The sequence below is a fragment of the Chiloscyllium punctatum genome, chromosome 1, assembly GCF_047496795.1.
Source record: "Chiloscyllium punctatum isolate Juve2018m chromosome 1, sChiPun1.3, whole genome shotgun sequence".
Lineage (NCBI taxonomy): Eukaryota > Metazoa > Chordata > Chondrichthyes > Orectolobiformes > Hemiscylliidae > Chiloscyllium > Chiloscyllium punctatum.
This window is the reverse complement of record NC_092739.1, coordinates 102973461-102994780: the sequence shown is the minus strand read 5'-3', so window position 1 is coordinate 102994780 and position 21320 is coordinate 102973461. Positions and strand designations below refer to the sequence as shown.

Here is a 21320-nt window from a genome sequence, read left to right as displayed (position 1 = left end):
AAGTTCCTAATCTCTGACACACAGTTGTGGCCACACAGTTTATATGGCTAATCCAGTCCAGCTTCTGGTCAATGGTAAGCCTCAGGATGTTGATAATAGGGGATTCAGTGATGGTGATGTCATTGAGTATCAAGGGGCGGTGTTAAATTCTCTCTTACTGGAGATGGCCATTCGTTGGCACTGAACATTGCTGAAGCCTCAGGCTCTTTGAGGGCCACACAGTCAACCCAATAACACAATAGAGCCATTAACCTGGAGACTATAAAGGTCGGGGAACCCCGGTCTGATAGATGAATGAGTTTTGGTGCAAGAATCAAGTTAGAGCACTTCAGATTCCCATAGTTGCTTAGGAAGATCCTTTCTCCTAGTACAGTGAGCAGTCACATGTATGTGCTCAAAAGGTAGGAGAAACTACAAACAGTTTTAGGAAAAGCAACAAAATATTTATTGTCGACTCACATTTCTCCAATGCAAAATGCAACATGTTTGCTAAGGCTTGAAATAAAAACAGCAGGCCTGGCAGCTTCTATAGAAAAAGAATCTGAGTTTATATATCAATTGAAATCTGAGTCATCTTCAGAAATCTTAATGCTGTTCTTCAAAAGTATGTTAAGATAATCCTCTGTGCTGGTGTCCTCACTGTTCTAAGTCTTTCTGATTAGGCATTACACAATAGGTAAATTCATTATGTCAAGTGTGTTAGCTCCTAAAAAAAAGTTTTCTTTTTATGCACCTGTGTTTAATAAAATAAAGAACAAATTGCCAATAAGGAAATTCTTTCAATTAAGATGATGCTGTAGCTGGGCAGGTCCCTTTTTGCACCTTTCCTCAAACCAACATTATGGCATGAGGTAATTTATGCAAATTATCTGGCTTAATTGGATCATTCCCTCGCCAGTAAATATGCTTAAAATAATGTTTTGCCAACAGCATCCCACATGACAGCAGAAACTTACAAGTTCCATTTCCTATAAACATAATTGTAATCCAACTTCAGGTGCAGTCAATCTGTTAGCGAAGAGTTGAGACACAGTGCTCTGCATCCTCAGTCTCTGTACTAATAGCAGTTTTCCTCCACGGTATTCCTGCCAAAACATTCTACAGGCATTCCTTAGTTTGCCGCAATGTTTGTGTATGGACAAGGCATCTTGTGATGTACATTTTGTTAGTATCAACCTATGTCAAAATGATTTGGAAAGGTGCAGATATAATTTGCAAAGCTGATGTCAGGAATTTTGATTTAATTAGAAAATAAACCTTGTCTTCCATATTCCAGCTTTGTTTGTAATGTGAGGTTTAGAATTGGACAAACATTGCAACAGCTCAGACCCAAGCTAGAAATAGTTTTGCTAACTTAACAAGTATCTACATAAAAGAGAAGGATCCACTAAAGCTGACATTTTAATGGTATTCTGTCAAGGGCCAGCAAGTTCATACTAGTGTATAGCAAGCTAGCACTCACTGTCTTCTCAACCTTTCCCCTCTCCTGGGGCTGGTGACCCTCAGGGTAATCCACACCAGTCGTCATTCTCTCTAATGAGAGAGCAGCTCATTGAAATGGGTTGGTGAGCTCAGATGGATGGATTGGATTGCAAAGTGATTTCAACAGCCGGGGGTTCAATTCCCACACCAGTAAACATTATCATTGAGGGTTCTCCTTCTCAACATCTCCCCTTGCCTGAGGCACGATGCCGTACATTAAACCATCATCAGTCTTCTCTCTCGAATGAGATATTCACCCTATGCTCTGGTAAAAGTAAGGCAAATTTACAATTCTAATCCAAGCTTCGTTCTCACTGTTCGGGTGGAGTGGTCATAATCCCATTCCAATGCTGAATAATTTGTTCAATATTCAATTATTTACTGAGAAAACACAGGCTGCCCTCAAGTTTTGTTTTCCAACTCATTTTCACAAGGTGTTCACTCATTCTGTTGGCAAAACTATCAACATTTTCAAACTATAATTTTCAAAACAACAATAGTCCAGTTCTACTTCTGAAATGTTGCCCAAGAGTTTAATGTGAAAACTTATTTTGCTCAATGTGCTATGTACTTTGATTTGGCACAGGAAATACGCTCTGAGGAAACAGTTTTTAAAAAAATCTAAATCCCAGAATTCCTTTTAAATCATATTCTCAAAATAACTTCAGGTTTTCTAACAAAATCTGTCATCTCAACTCAGACAATGCTTTAAAGGTGTGAGATAAAAGTCTGTGTCTCAGTTGAGTCAGACTGATTTTATTTCTAAAGTGGGATTTATAGAATCTTACATAGATTGCCTGTAGGTTATGCATTTTTTGAGAAAAATAAAAGATCATTCTGCAAATACAGATTCACCCCATAAACTTATATGTGTGTACATGCAGGAGAGACAAAGTGAGGGTGTGTATGTGAGTGTGTTCATGTGGGGGTGAGTGCATGTGAAAAGTGTGCTGCATATATGTGTAAGCAAAGGGTGATAGCCAAGTTTGGTACCCATGAGGATGGCCTCAATTGGGACATTGGGTTCATGTCACACTACAGATGACCCCATTGCACTATACACACATACATTCTCTCATATGCAGACAACATACACCCCCACACTCACACCCACACACGTACTCTCTCACAGGCATATACCCCATGACATTCACATACACACTTTTACCAAGCTTATACACACTTGCACACACACTGTCTCACATGCATGCATACCCACATGAACACACTCACATACACACACTCACTCTGTCTCTCCTTCACATACACGCATGTAAGTTTATGAAGTGAATCTGTATTTGCAGAATTTTATTTTATTTTACTCAAAGAATGCATAACCTACAGTTAATCCATGTAAGATTCTGTAAACCACTTTTTAGAAATAGAACCAGTCTGACTCAAGACTGGGGCACAGACTTTAAGCTCACACCTTTAATGTATTGTCTGAGCTGAGATGATACATTTTGTTAGAAAACCTGAAGTTATCTTGAGAATTATGACTTAACAGGAGTTCTGGGATTTACATTTTAATGAAACGAAACTAGCAAAACCATTCTAAAAGATGAAAGACTTAATTTAGGTATGTGTAATATATTTCAACCACACGACCCTGTAACCCTTTTGCTGTAAATTCTGTGTCTTATGGTCCTTCTACACAACTACCTGATGAAGAAGCAGCGCTATGAAAGCTAGTGCTTTCAAATAAACCTGTTGGACTACAACCTGGTATTGTATGATTTTTAACTTTGTCCGCCCCAGTCCAACACCGGCTCCTCCAAATCATGTTCACAACAGCAACATTCCAGCACCAGGCTGATATTTATAATTCACTTAGACTTTCCCTGAACAAGACTGGCAAATTAATATCAGTTCCTATTGAATTCTGCAACAGTATTGACCAATGTGTTCACATCTATTGAGATTTGGGCAGAAATTCTCTGAACCAAAAAAACCTTTGGATTTGGACAAAGGATGAACAATTTTTTTCCTTCTTGGACAGCCTCGTGGTTGAGGATGATTTAGTTTTACACTTAAAATGAGCTCTCAGCTGATTCAAGAGTCCAATGCACAATCTGAAGTCTCTGTTACAGGTAATGCAAATAGTAGTTTGGGGAGTGGGAAGATGGGATGCCCAGAATGTCCCATGTTCCTTATTCTGTTAATGTTTGACTTCATCTTGCTGTCAGCGATGAGATTTGAGGAAACAATGTGTGTCCCGATGGCTTCCTTCTACTTTCTCAGCCTTAGGCCAGGGTTTCCCAGGTGTTGATGGGGGATGTCACACTTTCTCAGAGAGACATTACCTCTGCCCTTCTGGTCCTCGCTTGCCATGTCAAAACTCTGAGGAGAGCATGTGTTTTAGGAGTCTTATGTCAGGCATCTCCAGCAGAACTAATCGAATGTGCTCAATGCTTCAATACTGGGAATGTTCGCCTCAGTGAGAACATGACATTAGTGTGCCTGTCTGCCAGTGGATTTACAAGATCTTATAGAGGCAAGGCTGGTAGTGCCTCTGAGGATGTGAGGCACCTGCTGCACATCTTTGAGCCATATAACAGGGTGTGTATCACAACTGCTCTGTAGATCATGAGCTTGATGGTGGGGTTGAGGTCCAGGTCTTTTAAATAGCCACTTCCTTGAGTGACTGAAGGCAGTGCTGGCAAACTGAAGGCCATGTCGAACCTCATTGTAGATTACTGCCCTTGTCAGTAAGCTCCCAAGGTATGGAAAATGGTCGACATTGTCCAACACCTCATGATGGATTTCACAACCAGCAACCAGTGCAGTTTTGCTGGATCAGGTTGGTGGAGGACCTACACCTTAGGAATATTTAAAGCAAGATGCGTGCTGTCACGTTCCTCAGTGAAGGTCTTGATGATGGCTTGGAGCTTGGATTCTCCATGTGTGCAGCCTCAAACATCACCTGTGTTCTGTCGCTCAATGATAGAGATTGGGATGACCTTGAAATGGGCCAGCAGCCAGTAAAGGTTGGACAGTTCTGGAGAATAGTTCCACTCCAGCAGGGAGCTCTCAGAGGGAAAGTGGATTCACACATTCCTGGTAAATGTGAATTGGATCCATGGTGGATCTGTTGATCAGGATCCTTGCTTTTATATGATCACAGAACAAGTGGAGAATGCCAACAAGCTTTTGGGAGTAACCTAAACAGAGAAGGACGTTGTACAGTTCCTCATTATTGACTGTTTCAAAGTTTTAGTGCAAAGAAGACATGTAGAAAGGTTGGTGCTGTTAACTGCATTTCTCTTGTAGTTACTGAGTAATGAAAATCCTGTGGTTGTAGTCCTTAAAGGGCAGAGTCCACTTTGAGGATTCGCCACTGGGGGAAGACAATTGAGGAGAGTTCTTGCAATAATCTTCTTATAGCTGAAAGCAAGGAAACTTCTCTGTCATTACTATAGTCTGACCTTTCACATTTCTTGAAGATGAACATGATTGCAGCATTGCTAAGATCTTCTGCCACGCCCTTTGTCTTCTAGATAATGGAAATAAAGTCATGTAATCATACCAACACAGCTTATGTGTTCGTCGATTCATACGCCCTTCGAGCCTGCACCACCATTCAATATGATCATGGCTGATCATGCAATTCTGGTATATTTTATGGCTTTGGATTCCATCTGTTCCTGACACTTTATTGTTCTTTAGCTTCTCTTCGCAGGTACATCTAACGGAGGCCATGGGGGCAGATCAGGTGCTGTGGGTACTCTGCACCTCTGGGTCAGTGAGAGTTTTCAGGCTGGCTGAATACAGCTCTCCAATCAGGCTGTTGGAGTGCTACAGTTTGATGTTCTCATGGCAATATTTCTCTTGTCATTGTGGTTTTGGAGCAACACTGATATTTATCTCAGAGAAAATTAGGAGGCGGGTCCATTCAGTAGTCATTGACTCTTGTTGAGGTTTAGGTGATGTACATATCCTTGTAGCCCATTGTTCAGATGATGATGTACTCCAGCATTTTGCAGTGAGGTGTTGCCAGGAGGCCTTGTACCCGCCCCTTTGGTGAACGATGTTTTGATTCTGATATCAGCTCTGTTTCAAGCATTTTGTTGAGAGCAAGGTATCATTACTGTTGGATCTCCCTAACCCCTCTCTGCCAATTATATTTCCCCTGAGGTCTATGTCCTTTCCAACCGTGGATTGTCACCCTTCAGACTGTCCAGATTTGGAGTACAGTTGCTCTCTCAAATTGACTGTAGTATCCAGCGTTGGGATATACATGCTGAGGACTGTAGTGCATGGGGCCTGGGCAAGGTGAACTGAAGAATCATGAAGCATTTGTTAACCCCACAAGTGGAGTCTCTGAGATGGCCAATTAGTCTGTCTTTCACAGTGAAGCCAACCCTGTGGAGGCAGGTGCTCTTCTTCCAGAAGAAGGTATAACAGCAATCTTGTTCCCGCTGCTTGCCATTGGTATCAATGTTGAAAAGGCTGAGGTCCCTGGCAACGATGGCTAAATGTCATCCTGGTCTATCATTATTGAGTTTGAGCATGAATGTCCTGATATTTCAGATTTCAAAATTTGAGATGATTGTGTATGAAAGTTTTTAACGTGGGGTGGTCATTGTACACCAGCTCTTGTGGATTGGTCCAAAGATGTCCATGAGGACTGGAGACCAGACTCCACTGTGTCGGCCTGGGATATACAAGCAGACATACATCTACTGTATACATTGCTGCTGAAAGACCATTTCCTCAGAGTCATTGAGTGGGGTTGTATTTCAGGTTTTTAAGATTTTAACCTTCCTTATCTGCTCTGGTTCCACCAATGGTGCAGAGTTAAGATTTCTCCAATTAGTGTGGACACTTCCATTAACCCTATTTGCCTGCATGTGCAGAGAGATATGGACAAACTATGGAAGATGGGGGTGTCAAAGGGACTTTGGCCACAGGAGGGGTGAAGAGACCGTGGCCGGACACAGACTGTTCAGTAAGACCCAGGGACATTCTCCATGATCAGCTAGGCCCGAGTTCTGAGCCATGCTAACATTTAAGTTCCTTTTCAAAAAAAGCTTTAAACATTTACAAATCCAACAACTTTTGATGAATATTTTAGAATTTCTTTGCTCCAGTTGCAATTAATTAGAATCTAAGCAATGTGTGACTATTTTCACAAGTTGATTGAACATTGCTTATTGGAAGGCAGTCAAAGCAAATTCACCTCTAACCTTTACAGTATAGTTTACATTGTTACCAAACCAAAATGCTTTGTAACAATACCATCAGTGTGGTTTAAAGAAATAATTAAAAATAGCTTCACAAATTGCAATCTGACCCACGATTTAAAAGATTAAGAAGTCCCTTACCTCCTCCCACTGGTGGATATATCGTATAAGTCTTGAAAGTCTTAATAATCGCAAGAGACTAAGGATTTTTGTAAACCTCACAATTCTCAGTGCTCTGGCAGTCTTGTAAACATCAGAATCAAATCCTTTTTCTATAATCAGGAAGATATAATCCACTGGTATAGAAGAAATAAAGTCAATGATAAACCAGCTCTTTAAGTATTTCCACTTGATAACATTTGGGTCCAGTATGATTTCGGCATTATCTTCGACAACAATTCCAGTTCTAAAATTGACAATCAGATCCAAAAGGAAGAAGGTGTCAGATGCAACATTAAAAACAATCCAAATGGTTGACGTTGACTCAGTGAAGAAGGTGATTCCCACAGGAATAATGATGAGATTTCCAACCATAAGCATCAGCATTATCAAATCCCAATAAAACCTATTAAAAAAAGGAAAAATAGAAAACATTAAGTGGAAGAAACCATGGTTTTTCTTGTTATTGGTTAGATTTGACAGTAATTGTTAATTCAGTGTACACAATACACCAACTTAAAAGAACTTGAATCACCTCTGAAAAGTATCTGTGTATTTCATTCAAACTTCCGGTTCAAGAGGCACATATGTGCTGCCAAGACAGTGATAAGGATACTCCTATCCATCCTATACTGTTCCACAAAGCACCGGTCCAAAATAAAAATCCACCAGAAATTCAAATGTGATATTTTCCTGTGCAAGCTTCTTTTTAGCCATTTTTAGAACATAGAACGTAGAACATAGAAAAGTACAGCCCATGACGTTGTGCTGAGATTTAATCCTAATGTAAAATATAGTAACAACCTACGCACCCCTCAACTCACTGCTATCCATGTGCATGTCCAGTAGTCACTTAAATGTCCCCAATGACTCTGCTTCCACCACTACCGCTGGTAACGCATGCATTCACAACTCTCTGCGTAAAAAACCTACCTCTGATGTATCCTTTATACCTTCTTCCTAATATCTTCAAACTATGACTTCTCGTACCAATCAATCCTGCCTTGGGGAAAAGTCTCTGGCTATTGACTATCTATTCCTCTCATTATTTTGTATATCTTTATCAGGTCTCCTCTCTTCCTCCTTCACTCCAGAGGGAAAAGTCCAAGCTTATTCAACCTTTCTTCATAAGACAAGCCCTCCAGTCGAGACAGCATCCTGATAAACCTTTTTTGCACCCTCTCCAAAGCCTCTGTATCTTTCCTACCGTAGGGGGACCAGAACTGGATACAATATTCCAAATGTGGTCTCACCAGGGACTTGTAGAACTGCAGCAAAACCTCGCGGCTCTTAAACTCTAACCCCCTGTTGATGAAAGGCCAAAACACCATATGCTTTCTTAATAACCCTAGGCATTTTTAAAATGCCTATTTTTATGATATATTTTCAAAAATGATCTCAGTCCAGCATCAGTACCCAGTATAAAGAAAACCAGGGCAAGCCTTATAAAGTTAATGGTCGGGCTCTAGGAATTGTGACTGAATATAGACCTTGGGGTGCAGGTGCATTGTTCCTCGAAAGTGAAGTCACAGGTAGACAGGGTGGTTGAGAAAGAGTTTTGCACATTTGCCTTCATTGATCAGTCCATTGAGTAAAGGAGTGAAAAGGTCATGTTGCAGCTATACAGGACATTGGTGAGGCCACTTTTAGAATATTGTGTTCAATTCTGGTCTACTTGCTGAATGAAAGATGTTGTGAAGTTTGAAAGGGTTGCAAAGATTTACAAGAATGTTGCCAGGTTTGGAGGGTTTGAACTACAGGGAGAGGCTGAATTTTCCCTGGAACATTGCAGGCTGAGGGGTGACTTCATAGAGATTTATAAAATCATGAGGAGCATGGGTAGGGTGAATAGCCAAGGTCTTTTTCCAAGGGTAGGGGAGGGCATAGGTTTAAGGTGAGAGGGGAAAGATTTAAAAGGGACCGAAGGACAAAGCCTTTTCACACAGAGGGTGGTGTGTGTACAGCACAAGCTGCCAGATGAGGTGGTGGAGACAGATATGATTACAACATTTAAAATGCATCTGGATAGATATATGAATAGGAAGAGTTTAAAAGATATGGGCCAATTGCTGGCAAATGGGAATATGTCAGTTATCTGATCAGTATGGACAAGTTGGACCGGAGGGTCTATTCTTAAAAATCTGTTGCTGGAAAAGCGCAGCAGGTCAGGCAGCATCAAAGGAGAAGGAGAATCGACGTTTCGGGCATAAGCCCTTCCTGAAGAAGGCGGCACGGTGGCACAGTGGTTAGCACTGCTGCCTCGCAGCGCCGGAGACCCGGGTTCAATTCCCGCCTCAGGCGACTGACTGTGTGGAGTTTGCACGTTCTCCCCGTGTCTGCGTGGGTTTCCTCCGGGTGCTCCGGTTTCCTCCCACAGTCCAAAGATGTGCAGGTCAGGTGAATTGGCCATGCTAAATTGCCCGTAGTGTTAGGTAAGGGGCAGATGTAGATATAGGGGTATGGGTGGGTTACGCTTCGGCGGGGCGGTGTGGACTTGTTGGGCCGAAGGGCCTGTTTCCACACTGTAAGTAATCTAATCTAATCTAATCTAATCTAATAGTTGTTTTCTAGTTTCTATAGCTATTGACACCATATGGCGTATGCATTATAAAAACAGAAATTGCTGGAGAATCTCAGCAGGTCTAGCAGCATCTGTGGAAAGCAGAGTTAAGGTTTTGGATCCAGTGACTCTTCAAATTCTTCTGATGAAGAGGCACTGGACTCAAAATGATACTCTGCTCTCATTCCACACATGCTGCCAGACTGTTGAGTTTCTCCAGCAATTTATGTTTTTGTCTCAGATCGCCAGCCTCTGCAGTTGTTTAGTTTTGGCATATGTATTACCTCTTTTAAATTCTACACAATCATGTCCCTCCTCTAAATCCTTTACCAATGGACCAATGAATGTTCCCCCTTACCTACTCCTCACCCACAAATAGCTGCAGCAGGTAGCTTTTCAGAGAATTGACTCTTTGTCTTGTACTTGGCACAGTGGGGATTCTTCCTGATGTGAGCATACTTCAGAGTGAGGGCTTTTGTCAATAGGACTGTATCCCTCTGTTAGGAACCACTGCGAAAAATCAGGAGAAGGAACCCAGCTCACTTGTTCTCCCTTAATTAACCTGGGTAACTGAACGCTTTACAAAATACATAACAGTTGGAGATTTTGAAGGTACAATTACGCTGGTTAGTATGGTTCTGTTCCACAATGGGCAAAGTATTTTAAAACCACAGACTGAATTTTTACATTTTGTTTTAGCAAAGTGCATTTTCAAGTGAGATTCAATGTGCCTGCTCCACCATGATCCATGGTAACTCTTCCCAAGCAATCTTCTGCTCTTCATCCCAGTACTAATACAGCCAGCATATCTGGTAGCTGTCACGTGGAATCATACGGCCGTGAAATGGAATTGCTCACCATGACTAGTGCTTTACAACGTTGATGCTGCTGGTACCATATTTAAACCCCAGCTGCACACCGATTCAGGTGCTGCAAGGCAGGTGCTGCTCCTCACACTGTGATGCTGCGCCACTATCCTGAAGGATAGGTCCCAGAAGGTAAATGAACTCCTTGACCCACTGACAGAGACTCAGAGCCACTGGTGAGTGAACAGATGGTAAAAAAAACAGTGCTTTTTTCCTATTTGCTGGTAAAGGAGGCCATACCACCAGACGGTGACACTCTGAACTGAGGTAGTGGCCTGGGTGAGTGCTGTGGCATGGGTGAAATGCAGTGCATAGCCATATAGGAAGGTGATTAATGATCCCCTGTACTTCACAAGTTTAAGTGCCTCTATCTCCTCTCTGCTACCTCACACTCACAGTGTGACCATCGTAGTAACTTTGCCATTACATATACCTCTCCCCAAAGCTCATAGACTCAACGTATCACATCCACTCAATATCACTCATCTACCCATCCTCCCAAACCACAAACCCTTTCTGTCCTTTGTGCTTCCTCACTAGAGAACCTCACTGCTGTTCCTCATCCTGCAGTACCACACACTCCTCAGATGCAGTCTCAGTGCAGGAAAAATTGGTCCACCATCCTGACAGATTTTCCTACCACATCGCACCTGAAATCTCTGAACTTCTTTCATTTGACCTGCACAACTGTCTGTGGTCCCAAACCCCAGAAAGGAGGACCTGACTCACCAAGACCAAGCCCACGCACTATAATCAGATGAATCCCTTGAGTGACTGTGGAAGTATCCCTGAATACTATGGTTTCCCCACATTCCAGTAAAACTGATCTCTTTTGACTCTCACACGTGGCCATTTGCTTGAAGCAGATGAAGTGTGTTTGCTGCTTAAGCTGCTACCATATGGAGTGGGTGTGACAATGCTGCTATAGGTATGGCATGTCCACTCTCTTGACAGTTCAATGCTCTCTCCAGAGACATGTTGTCTCTGTGCTATATCAATCCATGCCATTGGGGCTGGCAAGCACCAAATAAGCACAAAGTGTGTTAGCATTAAGAAATGAAGCTAAGAACCATAAGATACATTGTAGCTCCATACACAAACTCACATAGCAGAAACATGCAAGCCATAAGTATCCCCAGGATCCAAAGTGAAGTGCTGAAGTGGTGTGCAAGTTGGCATGAAAGCAGGCATAGGGATGTGGTGAGGTGATGGTTTGGCAATGCCAACTTGCATGAATGAAGTGTGCAGGAAAATGGCATGCCTGACTTCTGCAGTGAAGGCACAATGAAATAAGCAGTGAGTTACTGTCACCAGGTACCCACTCCGACAGGAACTAACATCATCTAGTTTTTCAGGGAAGGAGAGGACATTTTGAAATTGTGTAGAAATGTCGTGAATTGTGCTGATAATGAGATGCAAATACATGGAAATATGAAGATTCTGAATTCTCATTTTAAAGCTTGAGGGAATGTAGCAAATGTTTCTCACAACATTGAAATACTGAACATTTTTTTCATTTTTGCTGCATTCTTCCAACTTTCTTGTCACTGCCCATGTGGCTCACGGGGACATAAATTTCCAAAATTTCATTGAAATAAATTCTATTTCATTAAAAAAAACTTTGCATTTTCAGGTGTTTATCTGACCAATTCAGACCAAGTTACAGCAATATTCCCTCTAACTAACTCACTATACATTACACATTTTGTTACATTTATGAATGCTACAGTTATTGGGAAGTATGGTCAGATTAAATGGGACTAGATTAATTTAGGATATCTGGTCGGCATGGACAGGCTGGACTGAAGGGTTGGTTTCTGCGTTGTACGTCTTTATAACTTTAATTTGACACCCTAAAGGACATTCCTTATTTAATAGCAGTTTTTTTCTGTTTAAGTAACAAATTGGATCATGCACAAATATCCAATTCAAATGTACATTCTTACTAGAAATATTTCAGTCCCAGCATCTAACATCAAAATTGCTAACATTTTTCTTGAAGCTGAAAGGATTGCTTTATAAATTTGCATTTTTTCTCTATCTTCATTCTTTAGCATGAAGATAAAACAAATGGTCGATAGTGGGAAAGACTACTTCAGTTAAATATAATAGGGATTGCAAAGAGCCACTATGTTTCTAATATATATGTAAATTTGATTCTTATAGAGATACACCAAACAAGAAATTACTGTCATGTCAAAAGGTGATACTTTAGGCTAATGATTGACTGATCCAAATCGCAATCATGAACCAATCAGGTATCAGGGAGAAATAGCAGAATGGTTCCAATGCACAAACTCGTTCATTGTGCCAAATAAATCACTTACCTGGTGCTATTGCAAAAGTAAAGCATTGCAGATGCTGGAAAGCTCTTGTTCTATTGCTATAGCAACCACTAAAACTGTCACAATTTTTTAAAAGTTAAGCTTCTAAGACTTTATGCTAGATTTTCCAATTTTCAAGGATATCCTGGTGAAGGGACATCAAAATAGACACCCAAATAAGCACGCCGTGAGCTAACAGATCACCACAATGCCTTTCAAAGCAGGAATTGTTGACATCAAGTTTCTCAGGAGAGAAGGGGAGAGTTGCAAACTACATAGAAATGAGGTGAGATCAGCTGATAATGAAATCCAAAGGCATGGAAATAAGGCTTGTTGTGTATTAGCAAGCTTCAGAATTTGCCATTGAAATCTTAAGGGGAAAATCAGCACCTTTTCTCTCAACATTGAGGTTATGATTTTCTTTCATTCTCACTGTATTTTGCCACATTTGCGGAATTGTCCAATGGGCTGGGAAAGTTCCATTCCAACTTTTCAGTCAAAACGTTAGGAGTGGATTTTTCACAAGTAATACTTCAGAGTCTGAAATTCATCCTCTTCCATTGTCTCGCCATCACAGCTGTCACGTCAGAGATGGTTCCTGCCAACTGTGCCCCCAAAAATAACACAAACAGCATGGAAAATAATTTAATTAGAGTCATAGAGATGTACAGCATGGAAACAGACCCTTCAGTCCAACTCGTCCATGCCAACCAGACATCCCAATCCAGTCTAGTCCCACCTCCCAGCACCCGGCCCATATCCTTCCAAACCCTTCCTATTCATATATCCATTCAGATGCCTCTTAAATGTTACAATTGTACTCGCCTCCACCATTTTCTCTGGCAGCTCATTCCCTGCATGTACCAAACTCTGTGTGAAAAAGTTGCCCCTTAAGTCTCTTTTATATTTTTCCCCTCTCACCCTAAACCTATGCTCTCCAGTTCTGGACTCCCTGACACCAGGGAAAAGACTTTATCTATTTACCCTATCCATGCCCCTCATGATTTTATAAACCTCTATAAAGTCACCCCTCAACCTCCGATGCTCCAATGAAAACAGCCCTAGCCTATAGCTCAAATCCTCCAACCCTGGCAACATCCTTATAAATATTTTCTGAACCCTTTCAAGTTTCAAACATCTTTCCATTAGGAAGACCGAATTGCACTCAATATTCCAACAGTGACCTAACCTATGTCCTGTACAGCCACAACATGACCTCCCAGCTCCTATGCTCAATGCTCTGACCAATAAAGGAAAGCATACCAAACGCCTACTTCACTATCCTATCTACCTGCGACTTCACATTCAAGGAGTGAAACTTTCATCTATAATTAAATAATATCTATTAATTTCTGCACACCAATCCCATCAAATATATCAAGTTCATCAAAATCAAAAGAAGGCTTATAAAACTTCACTAAATTTTTCTCATACTGTGGAATATTACTTTGCATCACAGCATGAAATGAACATGCATTAAAATCCATGAAAATTACCTTCCACTTCTTCATCAAACCCCAATCTATTCTTGAATGATGTCACCTTTATTAGCTGTCCTGTCTTTATAGGCCATATCATTCCACAAATGATTATCCATGTCCCATTAAGTTCATTGGATATCCTTCATTTTTTGAATGACTTGATGACAATCTCCAAACTGAGTAAATCCAAAGCTTTATGATCCAATCACACAAGATTGCGAATGTGAGAGCCTATATGCTGCTTCCCTGAATGAATGTGCTCTGGTAAATCCAGTCATTCTGCTTGTTTTCTCATGCTATCCTTGAAGGGCTTGTTCAGAGAGACTCGCAACAGGCGAACAAGGCTGATTAGACCATTGGAAATTACTAGGAGAAAGTGAGGACTGCAGATGCTGGAGATCAGAGCTTAAAAATGTGTTGCTGGAAAAGCGCAGTAGGTCAGGCAGCATCAAAGGAGCAGGAGAATCAACGTTTCGGGCATGAGCCCTTCCTGCTTCTTTGATGCTGCCTGACCTGCTGCACTTTTCCAGCAACACATTTTTAAGCATTGGAAATTACTGCACTGTCATTGTTTTGCATTCTAACTTCTGCAACAACACCATTGAAGAGGTATGATTTCAACCTGTCCCAGATGAAAAGATCACTTTTTCTTTACTTTATCATCCTGGTCAGAAAATCCTATCTTTCTTTAGGCATGTTTTCAACCACCTTCATCTTTTAATGTGAACATGGATGATTCCTCCTTTTGGGAATTTTTGTTTTAGGTGAGGTTAACCCAAAACCCTTAGTGGGCGGCACGGTGGCACAGTGGTTAGTACTGCTGCCTCACAGTCCCAGAGACCCGGGTTCAATTCCCGCCTCAGGCGACTGACTGTGTGGAGTTTGCACATTCTCCCTGTGTCTGCGTGGGTTTCCTCCGGGTGCTCCGGTTTCCTCCCACAGTCCAAAGATGTGCAGGTCAGGTGAATTGGCCATGCTAAATTGCCCATAGTGTTAGGTAAGGGGTAAATGTAGGGGTATGGGTGGGTTGCGCTTCGGCAGGGCGGTGTGGACTTGTTGGGCCGAAGGGCCTGTTTCCACACTGTAAGTAATCTAATCTAATCTAGAAAAAAAATCACCATTGGCTAAGAGGATCAAGTCAGACATATGAGATGCAAAATTGTACATTTATACTTCCCATGGCCAATTCTCTTCACTAACATAGCTTTTAATCCACCTTTGCGCACCATTTGACTGTTTAGCATGATAAAATTCATGGAAGCCTCCCCCATTTTCCCAATATAGACTGCTCCCGAATTTTTGTCAATGATTATTGTAAGCTACCAAAATGTTAGAATCTTTCATTACGTTTCTCTGTGAAATCTTGATCTTCTGTTCCAGCACAAAATGGTTTCTCTTCCAATAAACCTTGCCAGACTGGTTTTCAAACTTGCAATGCATAGATTTCTTGCTTGTTTCACAATGGAGATTTGAAGAGATCATCAAGAAACCAAGAGTCTGTTCTGCTGACTCTCATTTTGTAATTTTGCAACTTTATTGTTCAGCTGTGGCCATATGCCTGGCTTTCCTCCATGCCTTTATTCTTAGGCATATGCCTAAACTGTGAAGATTGATTCCTCCAATCTCAAAATTTTTTTTTGATATCTTGATTTCTCTGGCCGCTCTGCAACAATTTATCTACCCTGCAACCTCAAAGAATTAACATTTGGCCTGTCCTATGTATCTATTATTGAAATAGTGTCAGACAGTGAAATTGGAAGAAATGCAACATGCACTAATGAGGCTGTAATCTTGGCATCACATGTCAATATACGCAAACACAAGGAGCTGTGCTATTTTACGAATCAAATAGGATTGCACTAGGATGAATTTGCTTTCAACAGAGAACAGGTAGTAGATACGAATACAAAATATAAAAACCAGTCTTTATCTCTCTTTGGATCAACTCCATAAAATCATTCAACCAGGTAACTGTACAAAATAACCGCATGGAGGGAACAAACATGATACATAAATCACTGTAGCTTCTATACTGTATCAATAGATGTAGCAAAAATGTATTCACCATGGATTAAATTGTTCGAAGGGCATTAATATAGTTTTGCATATTGAAAGGAGCACATCTACTACCCTTATTAAAAAAAGTAAAATCCACCAAAATCTAATATGTCCACTGCCTTTCACAGAATATCACAGAATCCCTACAGTGTGGAAACAGACCCTTCGGCCCAAGTCCATATCAACCTCCAAAGAGTAACCCACCCAGACCCATTCCCCTATCCTATTATCCTATATTTACTCCTGACCAATGCACCAAACCTACACATCCCTGAACACTATGGACTTTTAGTAATTCCTTACTCATTAACTATATTTGCCTTTTAATAATCTTTCCCCCATGCCATTTTTCTGGATATACAGAGATTTAGTTTAGAAATTTACTGAGCTGATTTAGAGCTATATGCAGCAGGAACTAATAATTGGACCTGCTGTCTTCCCTGATTGAATTCCTGACTTAACCTTTCATGCTTGTTCCAATGACCTATTAAGAGCAATTAACATTCCACAGCAATATAACTCTATTAAGGTCACAAATGTTAATCACTTTACACATTGAAATAGGCACTTAAAAACAGAAATATTGTTCATTTAAAGACTGGTACGCACCTCAACTTTTGTATAACCCTATCACTTCCTGGAAAAATGACCACAAAGCATGGTACAATGCTAGTTAGCTGGGGGGATCTCAGGTTTTATCCCCAGTCTTTGATGAATAAATTGAGCTCCATCATTTAGATCGTCAGAGTGGAGCTTATTGCTCATCATGAAGTGAAAATGCCAGCTAATTCTCCCAAGTACAATTCTGCAACAAAATTCGTAATTGCAGATGTGTTCAGCCTTTGATACTGACTCAAGTCTATGAAACTCCATCCTGAACAACACTGTACCTACAGCACATGGATTGCAGCATTTCAAGTAGGCAGCTCACTATCATCTTTTCAAGGGTAATTAAGAAAAGGCAATAAATGTTGGCTTTGCCTGCGGTGCTCCCATCTGATGAGCCATTAAAAAAAATAAGGGAAAGAAAAGAAAACGATTCTTTTCACCATCAGAAATATTCAAAGAACGCAATATCTATGGTTCATCTACAGAGAAACTCTTAAATAGGCATTTCTTTCATGGATGCTTATTGGTTGAGAATAACTTTGATTTAGTGTATGATTATGCACAATCTTCTTCGGCCATCTAGTGTCAGGTCAAACACTTTAAGAAATTATCCCTACCTTGGGCATCAAACTAGCAGTTCAAATACAGAAAGGAGAAACAGAAACTGAATGGGAATATATATTTACACAAGTGAAACTGAATATGAATATCCGCCCAGTTTCAATTAACTCTTTATTTCATTCACATCTTTTTTTTATTTTTGTTTCCTGAAAGAGATCTCTTTTACTAGGGATAGGATTTCACTGACCATTGTGAACCATGCAAAGCTTTTTATACCTCATGAATGATCCTAAATAATAACCATTAAAAGGTCATCCTAAAATGTAGAGATATCACAAGTAGAAATGCTGAACACAGGAGCAGGAGTGGCCCATCTGGTCCTTACAGTTTGCTCCTCCATTCAATAAGATCATGGCTGAACTGGATCTCATCACCAACTCCGCTTTCCTGTCTGCCCCAGGTTAACCTGTCCTATGGAAACAGAGCAAGCCAACATTTTGAGTCTAGAGTTGATTCGATGAAGAGTGAGATAGACTCAAAACGTTAGCTTGCTTTCTCTGCACAGATGCTGCCCAACCCGTTGTGATCTCCAGCATTTATTGTTTTCAGTACATATTCTAGCATCAGCAGTAATTTGCTCCTAAACTTGTTCTATCCTGTCTGACTGTTCTCAAAAGGGAGAAATCTGCTGGGTTACTTCAATGGACCGGGAATAAGGATGAGAACTCATTTGATCCTCACCTCCACACCGCTCTCATGATTCAGGAAACTGAGGAATTGTAGAAATCCCACTGCCATTCTTGGTGATATAAATTAGCTTAGTACAGATTGGAGATTAAACCTAAACCTTGATCTTGGCATTCAGTTCACGCAAAGAAACCCAACATAGAATACTTAAAACTCATAAAATTATTAAACAGGACTATAACTGCAGGGAGGGAACACTTAATCTGTTCACACTAGACTGAAGCATGAGGCAATTTTATTCCTATTTCTAACAGAGAAGGATCTCTGAATAAGTATATACGTTCGTTGAAAACACTGTGCACAATGCCTGCACTCGGTCTTCATTTTGTCCATTTTTACAGGAAGAATGAAATGGAAGGTGAACCATGCCGGAATTTGAACTGTGACAACAGCATTTCCTGATGTTCAGTATCTCTGTAAAATATTGTGAAATACAAAATCAGCATTACTTTCTTAACACCATCACTTCCAAACCACATCCTGGCTAGCTCATACATCATGTTCCTTTATTGTTGCTGGGCCGTTATCCTGGAATAATCTACCTATTAGCACAGCAACAGCACAGTCCTGACAAGCACTTCTGGTGGTTCAGGAGAAAGCCCATCACACTTTCTCAGGGCAACTAGGAATAGGGGCAGTAGACATGGTCTTGCCAATATCAACCACATTCCATGAGTAACCTATGACAAAATTAAAGCTTCATTTAAAATATGATTCAAAATCAGTTAATGAACAATATTTGGAGCTGTATTTTTAAAAGGAGACTTTGCTCAGGTGTTAATCTTCCAATGCCTGATTTACCAAAATATTAAAAATATCAATTTGATATTCCTTCACAAACTTCTTCTGTAACTGAAAAAGATACAGAATGATTTTATAACACAGTGAAAATATAATTAACTTTGGACTCTTTATCTGACAAAATGGGGAGTAATGCTGGCATAGAATGCAATGCCCAAATTTTCATGGACAAATTAAAAAGATGCTAATTATCTAATAACACATGACTTTAAAACCTATTCAGCAAATTTGAAAGGAGTCCTAAATTCCTCCTTCACAGTTCCTTATGTTTGCACTTATTCAAACTGAGACTTCTTTTTGTCATGAATCACGTTCTGTTTGGATATTGCTAACTATAGACTTCTTTCAGCTAACAAGACCAAGTGTACTTCTCAGGAGTTTCGCAATCCAAATCAGGCAATTGCAAAACACAACATTAATTGCAATGGCTGATCCAAATCATGCAGTAGTTTTTAATCTACAGTTTAAACCAAAAGGGATTCAACGTGGATACTTTTGCCAGTTTGATTCAAATGACCTGATTCATCCTCCCTAATCAAAATTCAGAGAAACTAGTGGGAATTACTAACTTCAAGTCACTGCGCACCATTAATGGTTCTCCTCATCTCTGACCAAGCTGTTAATTCAAATATCGCAAATCTCCAACATCGAGGGAACAACCTGCTTATCTCCTAATATTTTCTTAGGCTCAGCCTTGACATCACAACTGAGTAAAGCCAGTTTAATTTCACAAAATATTTAAGCAAGTTAACCAAAGTTAGCTTCTGGATTAGTGGTGCTGGAAGAGCACAGCAGTTCAGGCAGCATCCAAGTAGCTTCGAAATCGACGTTTCCAGCATCTGCAGTCATTGTTTTTACCTAACCAAAGTTAGCTGACAGGTTACTCCCCAAAGGAAAATGGGATATCTAGAGAGGAAACATAGAAGATGGGAGCAGCAATAAGCCGTTCAATCCCCTTGAGCCTGTTCCACCATTCATTATGATTGTGGCTGATGATCAAGTTCAATAACCTAATACTGCCCTCCCCTCATATCGTTTTAGCCATGATATGGAGGAGCCGGTGTTGGACTGGGGTAGACAAAGTTTAAAATCACACAACATCGGGTAAGAGTCGAACAGGTTTATTTGGAAGTATTAGGTTTTGGAGTGCTGCCTCTTCATCAGGTGGTTGTGGAGAATAAGACCACAAGACACAGAATTTATAGCAAAAGATTATAGTGTCCTGCAACTGAAATGATATCTTCAACAATCCTGGATTGTTGTTAAGTCTTTCATCTTTTAGAATGTTTTGGTTCATTCATGTGTAAATCCCAGAACTTCTTTTAAGTCACCTCCTCAGGATAACTTAAAGTTTTATAACAAAAGGTGACAGCTCAGACAATGCATTGAAGGTGTGAGGTCAGTCGATCTGTGTCCCGATCTTGAATCAGACTGGTTCTATTTCCAAAGCAGAACTTACAAAATATTACATGGATTGACTGCCTGTAGATTGTGCATTTTTTGAGCAAAATAGAAGGTATTTGTAAATGTAATTCTACAAATGCAAATTCACCCCATAGACTTATATGTGTGTGTGCATGAGAGAGAGAGAGAAAGAGAGTGTGTGTGTGTGAGTGCACATGACGGAGTGTGTGTTTACATGTGTGAAAGGTTGGTAAAGTGTGTATGTGTGTGTGTGCGCGATGGAGTATAATCCTGTGAGACAGTGTGTGTGGGTGAGAGTGTGGGAGGATGTATATCTGTGTGCATGAGAGAGGGTCTGTGTGAGTGTGTATGTAAGAGTCTGTGTGTGCGTGTGTATAGTGCAATGGGGTCACCTGTAGTGTGACATGAACCCAAGGTTCCAGTTAAGGCTATCCCCATGGGTACCAAATTTGGCTACGAGCCTCTGTATTGTTGCCTCTCCCAAAGTCCGCCTTGGAGGAGGGTCACCTGAAGGTCCGAGGCCAAATGTCCCTGACCGCTGAATTGTTTTCCGATTGTGAGAGAACACCCCTGTCTGGTGATTGTTATGCGGTGTCCATTCATCTGTTGTTGTAATGTCTGCTTAGTCTTGCCAATGAACTATGCCTCAGGGCATCCTTGCCTGCAGCGAATGAGATAGATAACATTGACCGAGTCGCAAAGTTACCTGCCACGTACATGGTGGATAATGTCCCACGGGTATTGGTGGTATCCATGTTGACACTCTGACTCGTCTTGCAGTGGTTGACATGACAGGGTTGTACGGTGTTGTGGTCGATGTTGTCACAAAGGCTGGGCAATTTGCTGTGAACAATCATCTGTTTAAGGTATGGCAGTTGTTTAAAGCTGAGAAGTGGAGGCGTAGGGAAGGTCTTGGTGAGATGCTCATCCTCATCAAAAATGTGTTGCAGGCAGCGAAGAACATGATGTAGTTTTTAAGCTCCCGGGAAGTACTGGACAATGAAGGGTCTACCCTATCAGCTGCATCCCGTGTCTGTCTCCAGAGAAGGTCATCACGGTTCTTG

At 40.8% G+C, this 21320-nt stretch overlaps 1 protein-coding gene across 3 annotated transcripts in view; it reads right to left on the bottom strand.

Moving 5' to 3' along the window:
• The window catches only part of LOC140477969 (potassium/sodium hyperpolarization-activated cyclic nucleotide-gated channel 1-like), a 279875-nt gene that overhangs the window by 226413 nt on the left and 32142 nt on the right, over positions 1-21320 (bottom strand). For all 3 annotated transcript variants that reach the window (XR_011960770.1, XM_072571643.1, XM_072571644.1), the window contains exon 2: positions 6807-7230. Coding sequence is in view for 2 of the 3 variants with exons in the window: in XM_072571643.1 (XP_072427744.1) it covers positions 6807-7230 (424 nt within the window). In the remaining variant the exon portion in view is untranslated. The remainder of the gene's footprint in view (positions 1-6806; positions 7231-21320) is intronic.